The sequence below is a fragment of the Lagopus muta genome, chromosome Z (assembly GCF_023343835.1).
Source record: "Lagopus muta isolate bLagMut1 chromosome Z, bLagMut1 primary, whole genome shotgun sequence".
NCBI lineage: Eukaryota > Metazoa > Chordata > Aves > Galliformes > Phasianidae > Lagopus > Lagopus muta.
In genome coordinates, this window is record NC_064472.1 from 37045969 (window position 1) to 37065306 (window position 19338).

The following is a 19338-nucleotide window of genomic DNA, read 5'->3' on the forward strand; positions in this document are numbered from 1 at the left end:
AGTTCTGATGACCTCCAAGAATGTCAAGAAGACTGAAGCCACGGTTCTCTATTTTCCAGCTGGGCATCTGCTGCTCTCCTCAGTTAAGTTCACCCTAGCACTCCTTCCCTCCTCCCCACAAAAAAAGTTTCTCTTGTGGACCTATCTTACCTCTAAATATAAATCTCACTAAATTTTAAGTCCTAGTATGAACTCATGGCTGGGGAGCAGCTGAATGTGCGGGGCCATGGAGATAGGAGTATCATCCTGCCCCTTTGCCACAGAGGCCATCTAAGCACACCCTTTGGCTTTTCACGGGTCTGTCAAAACCTATCCCTCAGCCTCATGTGCAAAGACGCCCACTGTAACTCCAGCGTTGCCAGCCATTCTGTGTGCCAGAGGCTGGCAGAGCAGCCAAAGGTCTTTTCTCCAGGGTTTGGAGAGTCAAAAGTAGCAACTAGGCCTTGTTCAAGCTGCTGTGCAAACAGCAGCAGGAGACCTGGCAGGGCTCCTGTGCAGTCTAGGTGCTCTCAGATGCCTGGCCTCCCATCCTCCAGTTGCACATCCTGCACTCTCTGCTCAGTTAAATCCAGGGGACTGGTGCTAGCACCCACCCTTTCTAGCGAGTGTTGATGAGATGGTGGGTAGATACATCTTGCAAGTATTTGGTGTCTGCTGATACAAGCTCCTCTATCTCTCTTTGGGAGAAACTGTGCCATAAAGTATAAACAACAACAGCACTGGTAAAAAAATTATAGCTGCAATCAAACCTTATAAACACAGCCTAATCCAACTGACATTAAAGTCACAGTTGGTAACAAACTCTTTATGGAAGTGACCAAATCCCCTTTGCATACTCCCCAGTGTATCAGCACCTAGGAACCCACTTATGTAATGAAATGTGTCATTTTTTGACTCTGCAGGGCTGGCATCATGGCACAGCCCAGCTGTTTGCACAGTTGCAGACCATTACACCGGGAGCCACAAACAGCAGCAGTGCACAAGTGGACTGAACTCTATTCTCATCGCTGATAGTTACTAATTAGTGAAAAACAGAAGTACCCATTCCAGTAGCAACTTGATGGCATGATTTGAAACATCGAGATGCATGTTAAAAACCCTTTTTACTGGATCGCATCTACCTGTCTGTCTATCTTCAGTCCCAAGACAAGAGCAGCAAGAAGCCCCAGACAGTATTTTCAGATGCCTCCTTTTATGCCTGCATAATGGACAGAGGGAACCAGACAGCTCAAGAACATGAACCAGGAACTACACTGGCAAAAGCAATTACAGAATCATACTGCAGAATCACTGAATCATACCACAGAATATCACTGAATCTATCATTATGATGAAAAAAGCTTAATAAACCCTGCCATTCTTGGTGTATAAGCACTTTCCTTAGAGCTGTGGCTGTCTCAAGGGGTCTCTTTTAGAACTAACTTAAGAATCAGCTTCTCAATAACTGATTAACTCTGAATAACTGAGTTAAAATAGTAGAGATAAGAACACAAAAAAAAAAGAATTGGTAATTCAAAGCACAGAGCAGATCACAAGAGTTCATCTAGTATATCCGTTACACAGAAACATGTTCATTTATCACCTTGTGATATCAGGGGAGCTTTACACAACAGTTAAGGGAGGTCTTCTTGAAAAACAACACTGAGAAAAAATGAAAAAGTTTCACCCCATGCACCCCAACTTCCCACTACACTGAGAGCTGACTGAAGTCCAAACTCAATTCTCCATAAATTGGATTACCCAGGTGGGACCTGCCACCCTCATGGAGAGAAACAAAGGCCTAGGATCCATGTGGCATCATGTGGGGACTGACTTTCTCCGCAGACACAGTGCTGCAAGTTAAACCTAACTGAGCCATGAAAAGGCAGGATGGAAAGTAGGATCATTTAGAAGAACACAGAGAACCCTCCTTGCAGTGTTCCACTCCTGGTTTTTTGTATGACACTCCAGAGGACTCTGTCAATTAGATTGACCCTTCACAAATCTAAGCTGAAGTGTGAACCAGACACATTGTCATGTCAAGACCAAGACCAAGGAAGACTTTAGTGCCAGCATCCATATTCAAGCTTAGATGAAAGAGATTAGCTCATCTAGCTACTGCTGTAATTCCAGACCTTTCCTCCTCACAATATATGCTCATCTGATACAATTCACCTCTAGGATAAATGAATTAATATATTTCTTGGAAAATAGCTGTCTGATATAAAATACTTATGATTTATGTGTAACTGTTCATATTATTGAAAGAAAATAAAAGTAATAAATATGTTTAGAAGATTTAACATTCATTTGCATTTTTTGTGTTGTCATAGAACTGACCACTTGCAGAAAAACCACCAAACTGCCTTCTTGGTTCTCATCAAAATGATCTCAGTTCAACTCTCAAAACCGCTCAGTCAGAAAGAAATATTAACAGTCAGGTTCCCACTGAACATTTCTTTGGGAACATAGTACATGGAGCTGTGAATGCTAACAGGAGTTGAAGTACTTTGTAGCAGATTATCCCTGTACTTATCCCAGTTCTTCTACTTCATAACTTATACGTCTGGGCAAAAGCGGACAAACAATCATCAGTTTCTTCATGCATTCCTCCAAAGAATGTTAAAAATGAAAGAACAGATTACGTAGTTTACTCTTTTCTATTGCTTGTCATATGTTTCTGACGCTTCACCTCTCTCCAGTAGTATTGAAAAGTTACAGGAACAATATTGCACATAGGTTCTTTTCCCCTTCTGCTTAAGGTTTTCCTCCTGGGAAGTTTTCATTCATGTACAGCAGATGTCACCAAGACCAGACATATGCTGATGGACACTGCAGACAGAATACAGCAGTACTCCATCATCTTTGCCAACCCTTTAATAACTTCAGCCTCGTTCAGAGTGGCACTGATAACAAGCTGAAGGTACCAGCCTTCTCTTCTACAATTGCAACCTTCCCCTGACAAGCTACTGTGTACCAAAACCCCATTTTAAAGACCTTACTTTAAAACAAAGATGATTCTGGCCCCATGAAGACTGCAACTTGTTTTCAATTGTCCCTGAGCATCTGCCATAGTGATTACACAAAGGTAAACAGCAACTCTTTCTGACAAAGGAGTAGCATGCTATGGCCACATTCAGGCAATTTGTGTGCCTTGGAATAAGTTACCTGCAGCCCCGCCATGAGCTCAGCATGGTTACATGAATACAGATGCTTACAAAGAACTTTAGTGACTTGCAAGAGTTTTAAAGTCTGCTCTTTTAAATTCACTACGTGACTTTTAGTTTCTACTTTGGTGATCCCAAGTGAAAAAAAAAAAAAAAAAAAAAAGTAAAAAAAAAGTATCAAATATTTTCCTCGTCCTGCCTTTGTCCCTGCAACATTTAAGAAAATAATAATAATAATAAATTAGGATGGAGCACAGAGGGAAAAGTCTTTCTCTAGTACAGTTCTGCAGTTCTTATGATTTCCCCCTGTTGTTGGTTACTTCTAGGAAAGCATACTTCAGCACATTCCCTATTGGGCAATTTCTTTGCCTCTGACCTTGTAACAGCTGAGAAAGCTTCATCCTTTGTCCCTCATCAAACCTGAAGATGATTAAAGAAACTTCAAACATAATTGAATCTACTTGCTGCTTATCATGTTTTTAATAGCACAGCTATGACTTTATGTGAGGTTGTTACAGCATCACATAAACGTGTGAAAAAAGAGCCTGTAAAGCTATTTCACAACTGCAAAACAAAATGATTCTTCCTTAAATTCTTTTTAGCCTTCCACGGGTATAAGCACATTCTTGCAGGTAGCACTGCAATCCCTCTTGGTTTGTCTATCCATGATGTCCAACATACAGTGAATTCTCTGAAACCAGCCTCTCTATTCTGGTACCAAGAAATGAGCTTGTGATTTAATATCAGGCGCTCACACCTTAAAACTTGGTTGCATTGTTTTCTTAGTGTGCAGGCAGATACTGTGTAACTTTCCGGAAATCACATCCATCAACTGGAATACCCACAAAGAAAACTCCATAGCAGACGCACTTCTGTCACCAAAATATTAGAAATGAACACTTGGAGTTACAGCATAAAACTCTGTCCCATCTGACAACTTCACTTACAGCTGCACAGCTGTCTTCCCAAAAGCCCGGCATCCGAACCATTACAGTTCCCAGCCCCAAACAACGCCGTCAGCCGGCGGTACACCGAACGGCAGCTCTGGCAGACGAGCAGCTCTCCCACACCTCACACCTCACAGTGCAGCTCCAGGGGGGATCGTCCCGCGGCCACCAGAGGAGGGGCGGCAGCCGGGCACGGCTTGCCCGCACCCAGCCGACGGGGAACCATCCCGGGCTCCGCTCCTAACGGGTTATCGAACAAACCCCTCTTATCATCTCGCCGTCCCGATGAGCTCCGATGCCGGAGCGCTCGGCCCCGAGGAAGGAACCCTATCCCTCGCGCGCGCCCGCCCGCCCTCACCTCATGCGGCGCGGATGCCGTGGGTTCGCGGCTGCCCTCGGCCCGGTCGCGGCGGCGCGGGTGCCGCAAGCCTCCCCGCGGCCAGTCTCTGCCGCCGCGGCAGACGGGGCCGAGCTGAGAGAAAAGCAGGTCCCGCCAAGACGCCATGCCGATCCTCGTCCCGCGGCAGAGGGGCAGGCGGGCGGCGCCTCTAAGGGGCGCGGCGGCTCCCTGGGCTCCGGCCTTTACCTCCGGCATGGTCGGCACGGAGCGCTCGCTCCGCCCGGCGAGGTCCCACAGCGCACAGCCCCAGCCCGGCCGGCTCTGCGTGAGGCCGACGCGTCGCGTCGAGCCACCACCCGACAGGCGTGTGGCACCAGCTCTTCCGCTTCTCGGTTATCCCCCTGAAGGTGGAGATGCTTTTTGTGTGAAAATAAGTTCATGGTGGGAAATAAAGTTACAGCAATCATCATGAGCTTAATGGAAAAGTCAAAGTGGAAACTTGTTATTCTCTCTTGGATTATGAAGGCTTAAATCATATGTAATCAGCACACTGAGAAGCAGGAGGTGAAGAAGTGCCTGGTTTATGGTTCATGACCATGGAAAACTCAACCACTGTACAAGAAAACCAGTGCATTATCTCTGTGTTACTTAAATGCTGCTTGTGCACGGAGGGATGACAGTTGGATATAAACCCAAACTTTTGAATGCTCAGCTTTGGAACAAAACTTTGTGTCACTTTTTCTACAATGGCAAACAAAATTGAATGCAGAAACCTCAGCACACTTTCAGCAGTTACCACTGTCTCCTGATGGGCTGGAGACCTTCAACACAGCAAAGCCCATGGGTTCTTGCACCACAAGATCTTACAGCAATCTGAATCACAGAACAGCTTTGTAGGGATAGAAGGGATCTTAAAGTCCATCCGGTTCCAGCCTCTCTGCCACAGGGAGGACTGCCCCCACCAGCTCAGGCTGCCCAGGGTCCCATCCAACCTGGCTTTGAAAATCTCCAGGAGTGACGAGCTTCTCTGCTCAGCTTCTCTGGGCAGTCTGTGCCAGTGCCTCACTGCCCTCTGAGTAAAGAATTTCCTCCAACCATCTAAACTAAATGTCTCCTCTTTTAGTTTAAAACTATTACACCTTGTTCTATCACTGCAGGCCCTGTAATAAATCCCTCTCTATCTTAGTTAAAAGCACCTTTTATGCATTGAAGGGCTTCAGTAAGGTCTCCTCTTTTCCAGGCTAAACAAGCTCAGCTCCCTCAGCCTGCTTTCACAGAAAGGTGCTCCAACCCTCTGGTCATCTTTGTGGCCCTCCTCTGGACCCACTACAGCATCTCCACATCTCTCTTGTGTTGCAGGCCCCAGACTTAATGCAGCATTCCAAGTGAGGCTGCCTGACTTCCTTCTATCTGCTGACCACTCCTCTTCTTCATTCACCAGTTTCTCTGAGTTCTTCCGTGGAAGGGTGCTCTCATCTGGTTCATCACCCACAGTGTTGACAGTAGGGATTGCATTGACTCAGAGCAGGACCTGTTACTAATAGCTGGCTGCACTTAAAGTGGTCTAACACATCTGGCATGGTCATTTTTCCTTTATTCTGAGCTCAATTTGTTTCCATTCTCCTGTATTTTTTTCCAATGCCTCCCAAGCCTCACTTCTCTGAGCTTAAGTTGCTTTTTATTGCCCCCAAATCAAATTCTTGCTATAATCAATGAATTCTTTGATTTTTCTACCCTGCCCTCTTCTCCTTTTTGTTGTTGTTGTTGTTGTTGTTGTTGTTTGTTGGTTTCAGTTGTGCTGCTGGATTTACTATGATCTTCAGTACTTGCCTCTGAATGTTGTCTGCATTTCCCATCTGCTTTTCCATTTTCCAGTCTTTCCATTTCTGGTTTATTTACCCATTTCTGGTTCCATTTACCCAGTTTTCCTGCGCAGGCAATCTCTGCTTCCTCCTTGGTGCCTTGGAGCTTGTCCTCCTCTCCTGCCTGCAGGACAGTTCTGCACTCAGACCATGCTGTCTCCTTCCCTTAAGGCACCTGCGCACAAGTCATGTCGAATGCTCAGGCTTTGCAGCTCTGTAAATCCCAGCAGAAATGCCTGCTGAGCCCTAGAGTGTGCCCTGGGGCCTTGCTGCTAAACTTAGTGGTGGTTTCACATAAACAGTTCTTCCAGAGGCAAGGATAAAACTGTGTTTCTAGGCCCCTGAACAACACACATTTATGCTTCTTACATTGTTTCTATTTTGTCTTTAGATTTCTTACATTGCATTTAATTCCAGGAAATATTAGCAGGTGATAAACAGCATGTTCTATCATTTTCCTTGCTACATTTTTTCAATTATTTTCAGTTTTTGCAAACATATCATCCTGAGTCAGCACAGAAACTTCCAGCTCCTTCTCCTAGTTTCACCAATGTTTGTAAATGGAATAAAAAAATGTTCTTGTAATAGACATATTAGATGAATGCATCAGCAAGTATTACCAGGTCCTATCCTTGTATGAATCTGAACCTTGTAAGAAAACTGAGATATGTATATGCCAGCACCTGCAGATGCTGTGGACTTTAACTGGAACACAGTAAGGTGTTCATATTCCTCTGACCTCAAGCATTTTTGTAATTGCAAATCTCTGGATTTTAATTCTCAGCTGTGAATATTCTTTCAGGCACAGAAATTCTGTCTTCTTTGGAATCAAAACTCATCATTTGTTATTAATATAAAGACCTAGAAGTCTGTTCTACAAAGGCATGCAAGCCAATTCTCATGCTGGAAATCCTCACCCCCATTTCTCTAGCACTTCACAGATATGAAAACGTGTGATGTGTTTTATAACAGACACTGTAAGATTTCAAAGTCCACAGAACTAACATGTACCCTTTCTACTGTTATCTCTAGAAATCAGAATTGCTAGTACGCTTTCTCCTGCAGTTCTACTGTAGACAACCAGTCCTATTTCTATGGCCTTACCTTAAGATCAGAGACAACTTTCCTGTTTACACCTTATGCTTCTTTCTTCATGAAATATATATTCCCAGTGTCAAAGCTGTTACTATAATAGCAACGAGGCCAGCTCAATTCCAGATGCCCATTAGGAACAAATATTCACACCTCCCACTTTTCACGCCCTAAGCAGGCATATGCATGCCTGTCAAAGTATGCCTTTTAAACCTTCCGTTTTATTCAAAGTCCAAGAATCTTCTATTGAAAACAGATTTTGAAGGAGGATAATGTGCTTAATAGAAACTTTCACCAAAACAAGAATGGCCTTGTTTCTTTTGTTTTCTTGGGGTGCCTGGAATAAAGGGATTAGCACCCAGATGCCCATTCTATTCAGTGTGTTCTATTAGATCATACTTTCCATTGATCAAGAATATGAACCAGGTTTTCTATCAACTGTATTTTACCAGGCAGGATCTACTGAAGAAGTATCAAGATTTTGGAATGAAGAAGCCAAAACTAATCCACATTTTATGTACCAACTTACTTAAGAGGGAACACCCAGTTTCACTGTTTTATCATTTCCAAACACACACTGAAAGCAAAAAATTTAATGAGACCTGAATTTTTTTTCCTTTTTTTTTAATCTTTTCCTAGCATCCTTGTAGATCTTCAAGAACTGATGAAGTGAAAAGCACAGTATGAAACTGCTAAAGACTGTCACTAGTACAAGTTCTTACCTTGTACTCTCATTTCTTCATCAACAAATCAGCCTTCTATTAGGCTTATTTATTTTATTTTCTGATATAAATTTAGAAGACTCATGAAACAGTCCAACACTGTGGTTGGGAGCAGATAGAACGAGCACACATTCATCAGATGATGACTGAGCTACTGCTTTATCATGCTGTGTAGCAGCACTGCAGCAGAAACAGGGCTGTTTTTCAATATAGCACAAAATTTAACATTATCGTGCAGATTCTGGACTACAACAGAACAGAATGACCTGTCTTAGTCTTACTCTTCAACTTCTAGGATGCATAGGCAACATATTGGAGTGAGTTAGAATAATGAATTATTGCTTATTTTAAAGTATGCAGCGATGATTCCAGGTCTGATTGTAGTAAAATTGCTCTCATGCTGCCACTGTATCCCAGTGCCAGAATCACAGATGTAGAATGATTTGAGTTGAAGGGACACTAAAGACCATGTAGTTCCAAACCCCCTGCTGTGGGTAGGGCTGCCACCCAGTAGATCAGACTGCATAGCGCTCTATCCAACCTGGCTCCAGCAACAGGGCATCTCAGCTTCTCTGGGCTGCGTATGCTACTGCCTTGTCACACTTATAGTGAAAATTTTCTTCTAAATGTCTGATCTGCAGCATAGGATACAGTTGGCTTTCTTGGCTGGTAGTGTGTGCACTGCTGGCTCATGCCCACTTTTTCATCCACTGGTACCCCCAAGACCATATCCGTGGGGTTGTTCCCCATCTAGTCTCTGCCCAGCCTGTATTTGTGTTTAAGATTGCCCAGACCCAGCAACAACACCTTGCACTTAGTCTTGTTAAGTTTTGTGATGTTCACCTGCACTCACCTATCAAGCTTGTCCAGGTCCTTTTGGATGGCAACCCTTCTGTGATATCAGCTGCACCACTCAGCTTGGTGCCATCCACAGACTTGCTGAGGGTGTACTTGATCCCACTATTTATCTCATTAAGAAACGTTAAACAATTCTAGTCTTCTGAGGAATATTATTCATCACTGGCCTCTATTCAGAGAAACTGATCTGCTAACAAAAGCTTTTCCAGGAAGGAGAACTGTCATGCATTCAAATTAAGGATGATAGAACTCAAGTCGGTGTATAAATGTTCATTAGGTGTCAGTTCACATGATACTTGTGCTTCAGTAATAGTTAAGAAAATGATCTCAAATATTGAATCATACACAGCCAGTATAACATATGTTGGTGAAGTCCATGGTGTTTTCTCAGTCAGACCACTCAGTGGTTGCAACAAGTAGTTACTGGTATCTAAGCATGCCTCAAACTCTATTATGATAGTTCAGACATCACTGTATTTGAATGAAGGATTATTCAAAGTAAGTAGGATTATTTGAAGAATTTATTTGACATGGGGAAAAAAAAGTTATTAGGATCCACAAATAGACAGGAATGTAATGAGGTATGTTTTGTCAGTTTGATGGTCTCTCATATAAACTATCCAACCACAAGTTCTCCCCAGAAAAACTCTGTAAATACCTTTGAAGTCAGTGCAAACCTAAGGAAGAACAAAATGTGACAGCATGATTTACTCTCTCATTCTAATAATAGATAAATTTCTGGGCTTCCAGTGATAACTCCATAGAAACCACTATACTGCTTCTTAAGGCAGCATACCCATGCCTGGAATTAAAAAATAACATTTCAGATGATGTAATTGGTCTCACTTTCTCAATTTTCCAAAGAGGCCTATGAGGTCTCATTGTAGGACTATTTTCTGCCGCTTTAGGAGGCAGTAGTTTCTGTATCTTGAGAAGTATCCTACCTTCACAATGACCTCTCCGCAGTCACGGAGACAAGCATGACAATCTCAAAGGATAACCACTTCTGCCTCTGACACAGCTCATCATGAGACGATTCCTAAGATTTTTATCTCAACAGTAACCCCTTAGAATTTTTCTAGATATCTGAAGAGCCCTTCTTGATCCTTAACATAATCTCTGCTTCTAAAAATGAGAAATTTCAACTTTTCTGTAGCGTAGTCATAGGTCTGGGACACTTCCTCTCTTCAGTTTGCTTTGTCATTCCTTGCATCCATCAGCTTAGTTAACAGATTTTTTGAACATCTCACCTACCTGAGAACTCCTAGAAAATTGGAATTCTGATTTGTCATCTCCCTTGCCTGTCAAACACAGTCATATGTTTTCTTCTGTGAGACTTTCTTCAGCTATGACCTAAGGACTTCCAAGTCTTCCTCTTTAAACAGTTTTCAAAATCTCATTTTCCATCTTTTTCTTACTAGATATAATCAATTCACCTCATACGGCTTGTAGAGAAGGTAGCTGACAGGACGGAGATTCGTGCTGGCGCTCAGTGATGTAACAAAGCAAATATTTCAAGCTTTAGAGAAGACAGGACAAAAAACTTCCTGCTTCAGGCTGGAGAAAAAAAAAGACTCCAGTCTATACAATCTCTTTATTTTAAAGTAATTTAAAATTATTTACTTTAAAATCAAGGGTTAAACAGAATGAGAGTACAGGGGGCATCAGATAACCACTTCAAAGAAAGAACTCTGTCCTTTAGTGACTCATGGCTGGAGACGAGTCAAACATGGTGCACTCTGAGTGCACCTGTGTGCACTCACTGTTTAAATGGCATAATCTGAGCAGAATTTAAAGCCATGGGCTGATTTACAGAGAGTGGTATTGTCCCAAGCAAGTTGCAATTGCTGGAGCCAGATGTCAGCTGAGGACACCTCCATAGTGTGTGTGTGACACTACACTTTCAAGACACAAGTGCTGACTGCTCTGCAAGTAATTCCAACTTCACTGTTGGTTTTCATAGGAAGGTGTATTTATTTTCAGAGGCAGTGTTTTAGGAACTCAATTTACTAGGCAGTGTCTCCCCATCAATCACAGCATGATGGTAAGAGTCACAGCAAGATGGCAGAAGAGGCCACTGGTGAAGCTGGTCCTGCTCTGCAGGCCATTGCTTGGACCACTCCACTGGGAGCAGCAAGCAGTAAACAATTGGCAGAAGTCCCACTTAAAAATACTGAAATATTTGTACCAGTTATGCGGGTACAAAAAGTTATGATTATTACTGCTTTCGTTCTGCTTGGAGAAGCTAGTAAGTACTACATAACAGAAAAACAACATATCATCAGTTTTCAATCTGACTAACTGGTCTGTTGCTGATTGCTTGACAGTTTCATCTTCAGGTATCAACATTTCTAAGAGGAAAGCAGAGTAAATATAAGCTTATTTTTATTCAGCAAATTATCAAGATTTGGGAGGACTTCTTCTCTGGTACAGTCAGCCCTTTCTGAAACAATTAGTATTTACATTATTTCTATACCAAAGTATTGGTAATTGTTATATTCTGCTTTTAAATAATAGTTTTAAAAGTCAGAGAAATCACTCTCTTAAGTGCTTACCTCATATGAAAGTACCTTATGTATTTTTACGTTTGAAATTAAAAAGTTAGTTAAGAAAAAAGAAATTCAAATTTCCTTGGAAAAAGTGAGCAGCCTCGGAGGAATGGTTTTATAATTCGTTTTTTACTTACATACATGCTGTAAATAGAGAAGCTCTGATTTTCTTAAGAAGCCACATTAAAAATACTGCTGCTTCCATGACTGTTTGAGACATAAGATTAAAAAACAAACAAACAAACAAACAAAAAAAAACAACCAAGGGCCTGCTTTTGTAATTTCTGACAGTTATTGCTTACTCCTGTGAGTTGTCCTGAAATCACACGCATTTACAGCACTGCTATTCTGCATTTTCAGCACTTTAAGTTAGAATAATACAGCTCAAAAATCAATTACACTCTAAGCTGTTGCACAAGTGAAATACTGAGACCTTCAAAATCATGTCTTTAAAAGTGTTTCTTATTTTTCTTGCTAAAACAAAGCATCTGATAATGCACTTTTATTTCAGGTTGTATTGTAGACAATTTAATTACCACACAGCGTGATCTAAGAAACTTGAAAAAGCATTTTGATTGCTGAACTCATCATTAAAAATCAGTCTAAAAATGAGCAATTCTAGCCTCAGAATAATTCAAGACCAACTAACCATGGTTAAAACAGAAAATGGAAAAAGCTTTGAGAGTAGAGTAGTAAGGACTGACAGATCCAGGATATGCACAGATAATCTGCACGGTAGAAAAGAGGGAGGAAGAAATGCATTGAAATGCAGGGATGAGAATCTTCCTCTCATCTCAAAACAATGAAGTGTGGTGAGGAGCCATTCTGCCTTTTATGTTATTTGATGGCACTCAAAACAGGCACTCTCAGTACCTGCTTGTTTGATGCAATGGAACATTGCAAACCAAGTTTTCTTTAAAACACTTTGGGCATGCACACACAGCATGTAAGGATTCATAAGGAAAAAAAATGCATATTCTGGGGACTGAAACCATCTTAATTCCACCTTGGAGCCTCGCCATATCATAGAAATTAAGGCAGTTTTATATTTATTGATTTTATTTTCAATATCCAAAGTATAAACATTTTTGCCTGTTAGTCATTCCCTTCCATCTCATATCATCCTACGGTTCGGAATCGCACTTCAGAATTATTTTGTGGCTTCCATTTCATCAGTGAGAAACTGTAATGTTTTTCCCTCCTATCATTTGTGTCTGAATTTGCACAGTACATACTGGGAAATACAAAGATATATCTGAAGTGTACTTTTCTGTTTATGGATAGGTTTCTCTAATTATTAACAGATAAAAGCATAAAAACAGTAAGTATTAAGGAGCATGCATGCAACATTCTGTAATTACTTGATCAAAAAATGTTGAAGTTTACAACTGAAAGTCATGAAAATATAGGATTTTGGTAGCTTGCTGCCACAGTAGTTCTCATATATTAGATGTGTTTTATGCAATAAGAAGCAAAATTAATTTGTTTAAAATAGAGCTTTGATCAGCTTTGTGTTAGAGCTGTCAGAATGCAGAACATAAAAGAAAATAAAAACAACACACTTCCTCTTCTACAAATCGAAGCACTGAAAGAAAATAAGCATTTTTATGGCATCAGACTGCAGTGAGAATGTATTTGACACTGCAGCTAGATTCTGTGAAGTCAGTCATGTTCCTATTTAATTAGAGCATGGTGCATTGCTCAAATTAAGCAGACTACAAAATTCAACTGTGCAAGAAAACAGAGAGCAGAAGTTGCTCATATCCATTCATATTTTAGCATAAATAAAAATTCTTTACTCTGATTTGAAGTTCATTGAAGATAGTACAATACTATTTTTTTTTACTTGGTTCTTCCTCTCATATTTGATAAGCCACATTTTTCATCGTATTCCAACAAAATATAAACCTCTCATATTCTCTTAAGAAAGCAGAAAAAAGGGGAGTATTTTTATAGCTGGACTCAATCGTGTCACAGTCATTCTTAAAAAGGAAAACAGAGTAGCAAACAAGAAGACTTTTTTTCCATCCTCCTTTCACAACTTTAATCCTGAGAATCATAGCACATCAGCAACAAGGAAACAACTTTTACCCCTACAATCATACATTTTTCACTACTGTATGTCTTGACTACCAGAAAGTCATCACAGGTCCAGAAGGGTGCTGTAAATTTTGAACAAGAGTATTTAAAATGTACTAATGAGTTTGCTTACAAATGAAATACCAATAATTAAAATACACTGTTTGCTGCATCAAAAACAAAATCTCTTACATGTAAAGTTTGAAATAAGGATTTTAAAGAAACAACCTTCTAATATGACTGCTAGAAAAATCCTCTGATATTTCCCTGCGCATTACCAACATACTGTTACCTACACTCCACATTTTAAATACTACTCCACGAGTTAGTTTTTTCAAAGTTAGTGTACTTACCTCCTTCTTTGCCATGTTTAATGAACACATTTCAAGCAGCCTTCAGCCCACGGAGCCAACACAGAATCAGAAGACTGCTTTCCAGTTACAGCCAATAAAAACAGTGTTAAGAAGCAAAGGCAACAAATTCCCATAAATTGGTCATTTTTTTGGTGGGGTGAGGAAGAAGGAAGCTATAAACAAGAGATGAACCAAAAACTCTTGATGAAACGTTTTTACTCTAATTATGCTGAAAACTTTGTGTCACCTTGTAATTGGGAACCTGTGGCTTGATGTGCTTTATTTATGTATCATGGTCAGGAAATGATTAGCATTCATGATGTCACTGCTTGAATTCTTAGCAGTAGTTCAGAACAAAAGCATATCCAAAACATTTTCCAGATCACTGTAGCTTACTGTGTATGTCTATTGCCACCTAGAGTCAAGGTTGTAACTGAAGGTAGGCATAGAAATAACAGCCTCGCCAACCATACAATCATACAGTTTTGAAATGCCTCTTTGAACACAAGTTTTGCTATAACACTTAGCCTATGCAGACTAACATCTCTTACTCCAACTACCAAATTTGAAAAATTCAAAGTGAATTCCCCACAGTGAATCTGCCATGAGCAGAACTAGCCACCAAATACTAGACATACTATCTTTCATGCCACTTTGAAATATACATTTGCACTCTTATGTTCTTCACTAAGGTTTTTCAACTATCCATATACATGTGTATGCTCTTTAAAGTCCATTACATTTTTAGTCATGACAAGAAGACATGAAGCATGAAACATGAAGCAATTAACTGACAAAACAATAAGGAAACTAATAAATTTACTACCAATAACCACATTCAGATTATTGTAAATGTTTTTATGCTGAAGATGGAGCCACTACTGTGAAAATAGTGCTTCATATCATTGCTTTGCTGACCACCTGCCTGCTCTTACTCTACTCTTCATAGTAATTCTGTAATCACCTAATTTGGACTGACCTTCAACCTTCTCCTTGGAGGCTTATCTATCTCAGGAGCCATAAAAATCACAGCATATACAACCAAGTGCCAGCATTCATGTAACACAATGCAAACCTCTCAAAAGAGGCCATAAGTTTAGAATGAGACAAAGAACTTACATAGGTGAACATGCTGCTAATATTATCTTGGTGGAATGAAAAATGCTTCAGCAGAAGTTTAAACAGCAATGTACCTGTACTTGGTTCTCATTAGTATTCCCATATCCTAATTGTCCTGCTCCACTTGCCACACATCCACTGTATCACAGAGACCTCTGTATAATCTCTGTAATTACATCATACATTTTCTTGCTCTTTTGAGAGTGGTTCCTTTCACTTTAAAGAGGAAAAATTTATAGGAAACTCCCAAGTACTTTGAGGGTATATACACAGCTTTCTTCTGAGTGTGAACAAATCAAGCAAAGACTTTCAACTGGTAGATGTTACATCTCCCATGAGTTGTCTTAGGATTTCTTTGTGCTCATTAACTAGATAAAAACATTTTTTTTCTGTAGGCTTACAGTTCATGGACAGCACTTGAACTACAACTGTCTTGAAGAACACAGCTGGAATTCAAAAGCAGTGTTGTGGTGGCCCACAGTGATACATCTGAAGACATTTAGATGTTTGGTAAAGACGTTTCTTGATTGCACCCTCTGATGACTCTAATGCAAAGGTTATGTAATTTGACCACACTCTTACCTTGCCCAGCCTTGTACTTAACTCATTCTCATTTCAAAAGCTTTTCCAAGGCTACTTGGAAACAAATGAATGGAAAAAATGAATCAGCAGCTGCTCTGAAAGTAGCAGTAAAGTTCCACCCCACAACCCAGAGCCCAGGAATGGAACAAAACGAGAGAAAAGTGCTAGCCTGCAGCATAATTGTAAATTGAGGAAATATGTGGACTACAACAGTATGCAAGCTCAATTTTTTTAAAGGACTTATTTTGTTTTCAAGAGCTGAAATATATACATTAAAGGTAATCATAAAATTTATTCTGCTCTTTAAATATAAGGGCAGATTAAAGATGGATTTTAACATTAACACGCAATCTACTACTAGGATGAATCTACTGTATATGAAGTTTCAGCAGATTATAAACTAATTGACTACAGTAGAAGGTGTGCTCCAAAAATAATGCCTCCTATTTCATTATGTCGGCCCATGACTCCAGAGATGGCATTAGAAGCTGAACCTTCCTGCCAGTATCCTGTTACATTTTGCTGCCTTGTGGCAGATGGCAACAGAGGAGCACTCTGACAGAATGACATCTGACCTGGTACAGTAATTTCAGTTACCATGACATGTCTGGTGTAGATAACTGATGCTTCAGCTTTAAAATAATCTCCTGTTCCTGCCTGTTCTACTAATTAATCTGATGAGCCCTGTTTACTTTAAGGGAAAACTGAGATGTGATCAGTCTAGCAGAAGCATTTAGACTTCAAGCTTGCAATCACCTTTCTCTATAACATGTTTAATATGCTTAACAATACAATGATGTTTTTTGGACTCTAGATTCCAAAGTGTTAATTATTTCACCTGTTAAGAAAAAAATATTCCTTTCAATCTGGTGAAAGATGCATGCAGGAAAATAATAAATCCCTAAGGATGTGCTTGAAAAGTGAGCAGATGTTTTTCGTTTTATCTGTTAGCCATGAGTAGCAGTAAATTTTCAATCACGAAAAAAGGACAGACACAATTCACATAGCTCTGAAAGCATAAAGTGTCAAGAAAACAGCTAGTGAATACAAAACAGCTAGTGAATACTGGTTGTGAAACTACAGTAAGCCCTTCGTAGAGAAATACGACAAATGAAACTTTCAGTGTGTTTGAGTACAGAAAGAGAAGCATCGAGTTAGTTGTCAGTAACTCATCTGGGAAGATTTCTCTTACCTTTTGGAATTCATCTTGAGTAGGACTCAGATACAAGCTCAGATCTGAGGTATCTCACCTAAAAGTAGTCAAGTTTTATCTTTAGACTAACTCGTCTGAAATCCAAAGAGAAAATAAAACCATAGCTCAGTTGGCTAACATTAAACTAAATTAATTAACTTCATCATTTGTGGCCTGGAGCTGGCACTATGACAGGAAATGAGCCTATCCTGGTGACATGTTCTCCTCCCAGCTCCTTGAGCCCTCTTGCAGGGTGAGGGCTAGTTCTGGGTGCTGCTGTGGGCTTTCCTCTTTGATGGGCACCATGGCCACCAAAGTGGTCTCTGCCCTGGATGGAGGGGCCCACTGTTGCCAACTGCACCAGCTCTTCCTGCATCTCCTCCTCTGAGGATAAAATGGTTGTGGTGGTGAGCTTTTGGATGCCCACATAGGATGCTGGGGCCACTCAGTGCTGGGGCCTGTAGGGCTGGCAGTGACCTGGGCCAGGGGCAGAAGGACTGTGATGGAAGGTGGAGGGGCCAGGGTGGCTGTGGAGCTCCTCCCACCCTCCTCAGCATGGGTATCCCAGCAGCCCTGCTGATCACGGATCTCTAAGCTATATAGGGCTATATAGTAGTGATAAGCCTCTTCAAAAAGGGCTGCATGAGGTCTTGGACGAATGGCGGCAGTGCCCGTACAGCCATTTGGTCAAGCCAACATTGCACTGTCCTGCAGGCACCTCCTATCATTTGTTGCTGCAGATTCTCTCAATCTCCTGTTGGAGCCACTGGAGCAGGGGTTTAAGGTCTTCTGGATGTCGTTGGAAAAAGGCAGCCCAAATCTTGGGTGTGAAGCTGTGCTCAGAAGCAACAAACACTAGTTCTGCAGACCCCTGCTCATCCTGCAGGCCAGAAACTGAGCATGCTGTGGCTGCAGGACAGGACACTAAAGGTTATCATTGTGTCACCTCATTGAGTATCGGTTGGTCCACTTCCAGTGCCAGCATGCAGCACAAGTCAATTTCTTTTCCCACAAGAACACACAGCCATAGCAAAGCTGTTGGAAATGGGATCATACAGGTGACATCATCCCAGCTGTGCCCACTGACAGGTCCAGTTAGATGCCACCTTCATGGTCCTGGGAAGTGGGATAGGAAGAGCTGAAGTCAGGAAGCTGCTCCCTCACTGGTGCTGCAACAGGCAGGAGCTGTCACAAACTGCGAGAGGCTGCGGTCACACCACATATTCAAAGCAGTCAGCAATGACACTCCAGTTTCTCAGCAGCAAACACTCCCAGCTCCTGCTCCACACTAACCACCCTGGGGGCCATGTCCCCATACCACTCACTGTTGCAAGTGCACCCTGCAGGGTCCTAGCTGCCTGAGCCAGGCAGGACCAAGGAAATGCTATGGGATGCTACGGGATGCTATGGTTGATGCTATGGGATGGGCACCAATAACTGCTGCCAGCAGCCTCACAGCATAACCTGACTAAAGCCTTGGTCACTGGTCCAAATCTCAGTCTGCTTTACTGGAGTGCAGATACTAGTCCACACTGGGCTCGGGCAGCAGCTGAATTTATGAAGTGAGGGTCAGCAAAGTTACAGTCATCTCTCGCTAACATCACAACCTGTTGGCTGGTGACCTCCCATACCAGCACTGCACATATTCAGGCACCAGCCTTGGGTCTCCCTCCACTATTCAATGATTTTCATTGATACGGTGATATATTCAGGAAAATAAAAATTGAATGTTTACTATGTGCACAATAATCCATGTTCTATGAATTATTTACACTTTCAGAAACTTAGACATTTTTTGCCTGTTCTGGTTAGGGTGCAATACAAATTGGCAGCAATCTTTATGTCAGGCTTGCCTTCCATTCCAAGCGCTCACAGGAGGTTGTTTGCTCATACTTTCCTCGGCAACCTACAGGACCTGCTTTAGCAGGAGATTCAACTAGATGTGCTTCCAACAACTACAGTTCTATGATCGAACTCCTCCATGCAGAAAAAAAAAAGGCTCACTGTCATTCACTGATACTTGCTGAACGCTGATGGAGACCAAAGTGCGGATGTGAGTGCAGTGAAGTGGTGGGCAGTGTGTTTCAGCAGTTGTGACAGCAACATGAAAGACAAGCCACATTCCAGATCCTAATGTGGATTTTTATTAAGCATGGCCTGAAGACTCTTGTTCATGGCTGGAATCTGTCACTGCTTCCATAGAAATAAATAGGAGGTATTACTTCCAGGGCGAGCTACATGTACCTGCATAAGTAATAATGTAAAATAGTGTATCCTGAGAAATACCAAATGGTGTGAAATATTAGATGGACTGCAAATACAGAAAGGCTATATATATATATATATATATATATATATATATTAGAAATATATATAAATATATATATATTATATAATATATAAATATATATTAGAAATATACTAAGTATATTAGTGTTAAAAACAAAACAAAACAAACAAACCCACAAATGTATTTCCTTTCTTTCTCATTTACTTT

General features: G+C 41.1%; 1 protein-coding gene across 7 annotated transcripts in view; it reads right to left on the minus strand.

The window, feature by feature from the left end:
• TRPM6 (transient receptor potential cation channel subfamily M member 6) overlaps positions 1 to 14183 on the minus strand; it is a 92564-nt gene extending 78381 nt beyond the window's left edge. For 6 of the 7 annotated variants that reach the window (XR_007373982.1, XM_048931936.1, XM_048931935.1 and 3 more), the window contains exon 1: positions 4452 to 4720. Coding sequence is in view for 6 of the 7 variants with exons in the window: in XM_048931936.1 (XP_048787893.1) it covers positions 4452 to 4688 (237 nt within the window). In the remaining variant the exon portion in view is untranslated. Of the gene's footprint in view, positions 1 to 4451; positions 4721 to 13948 lie in introns of those variants that run through there. The other variant, XM_048931937.1, reaches the window with a different exon arrangement.
• Between the last annotated feature and the right edge of the window lie 5155 nt (positions 14184 to 19338).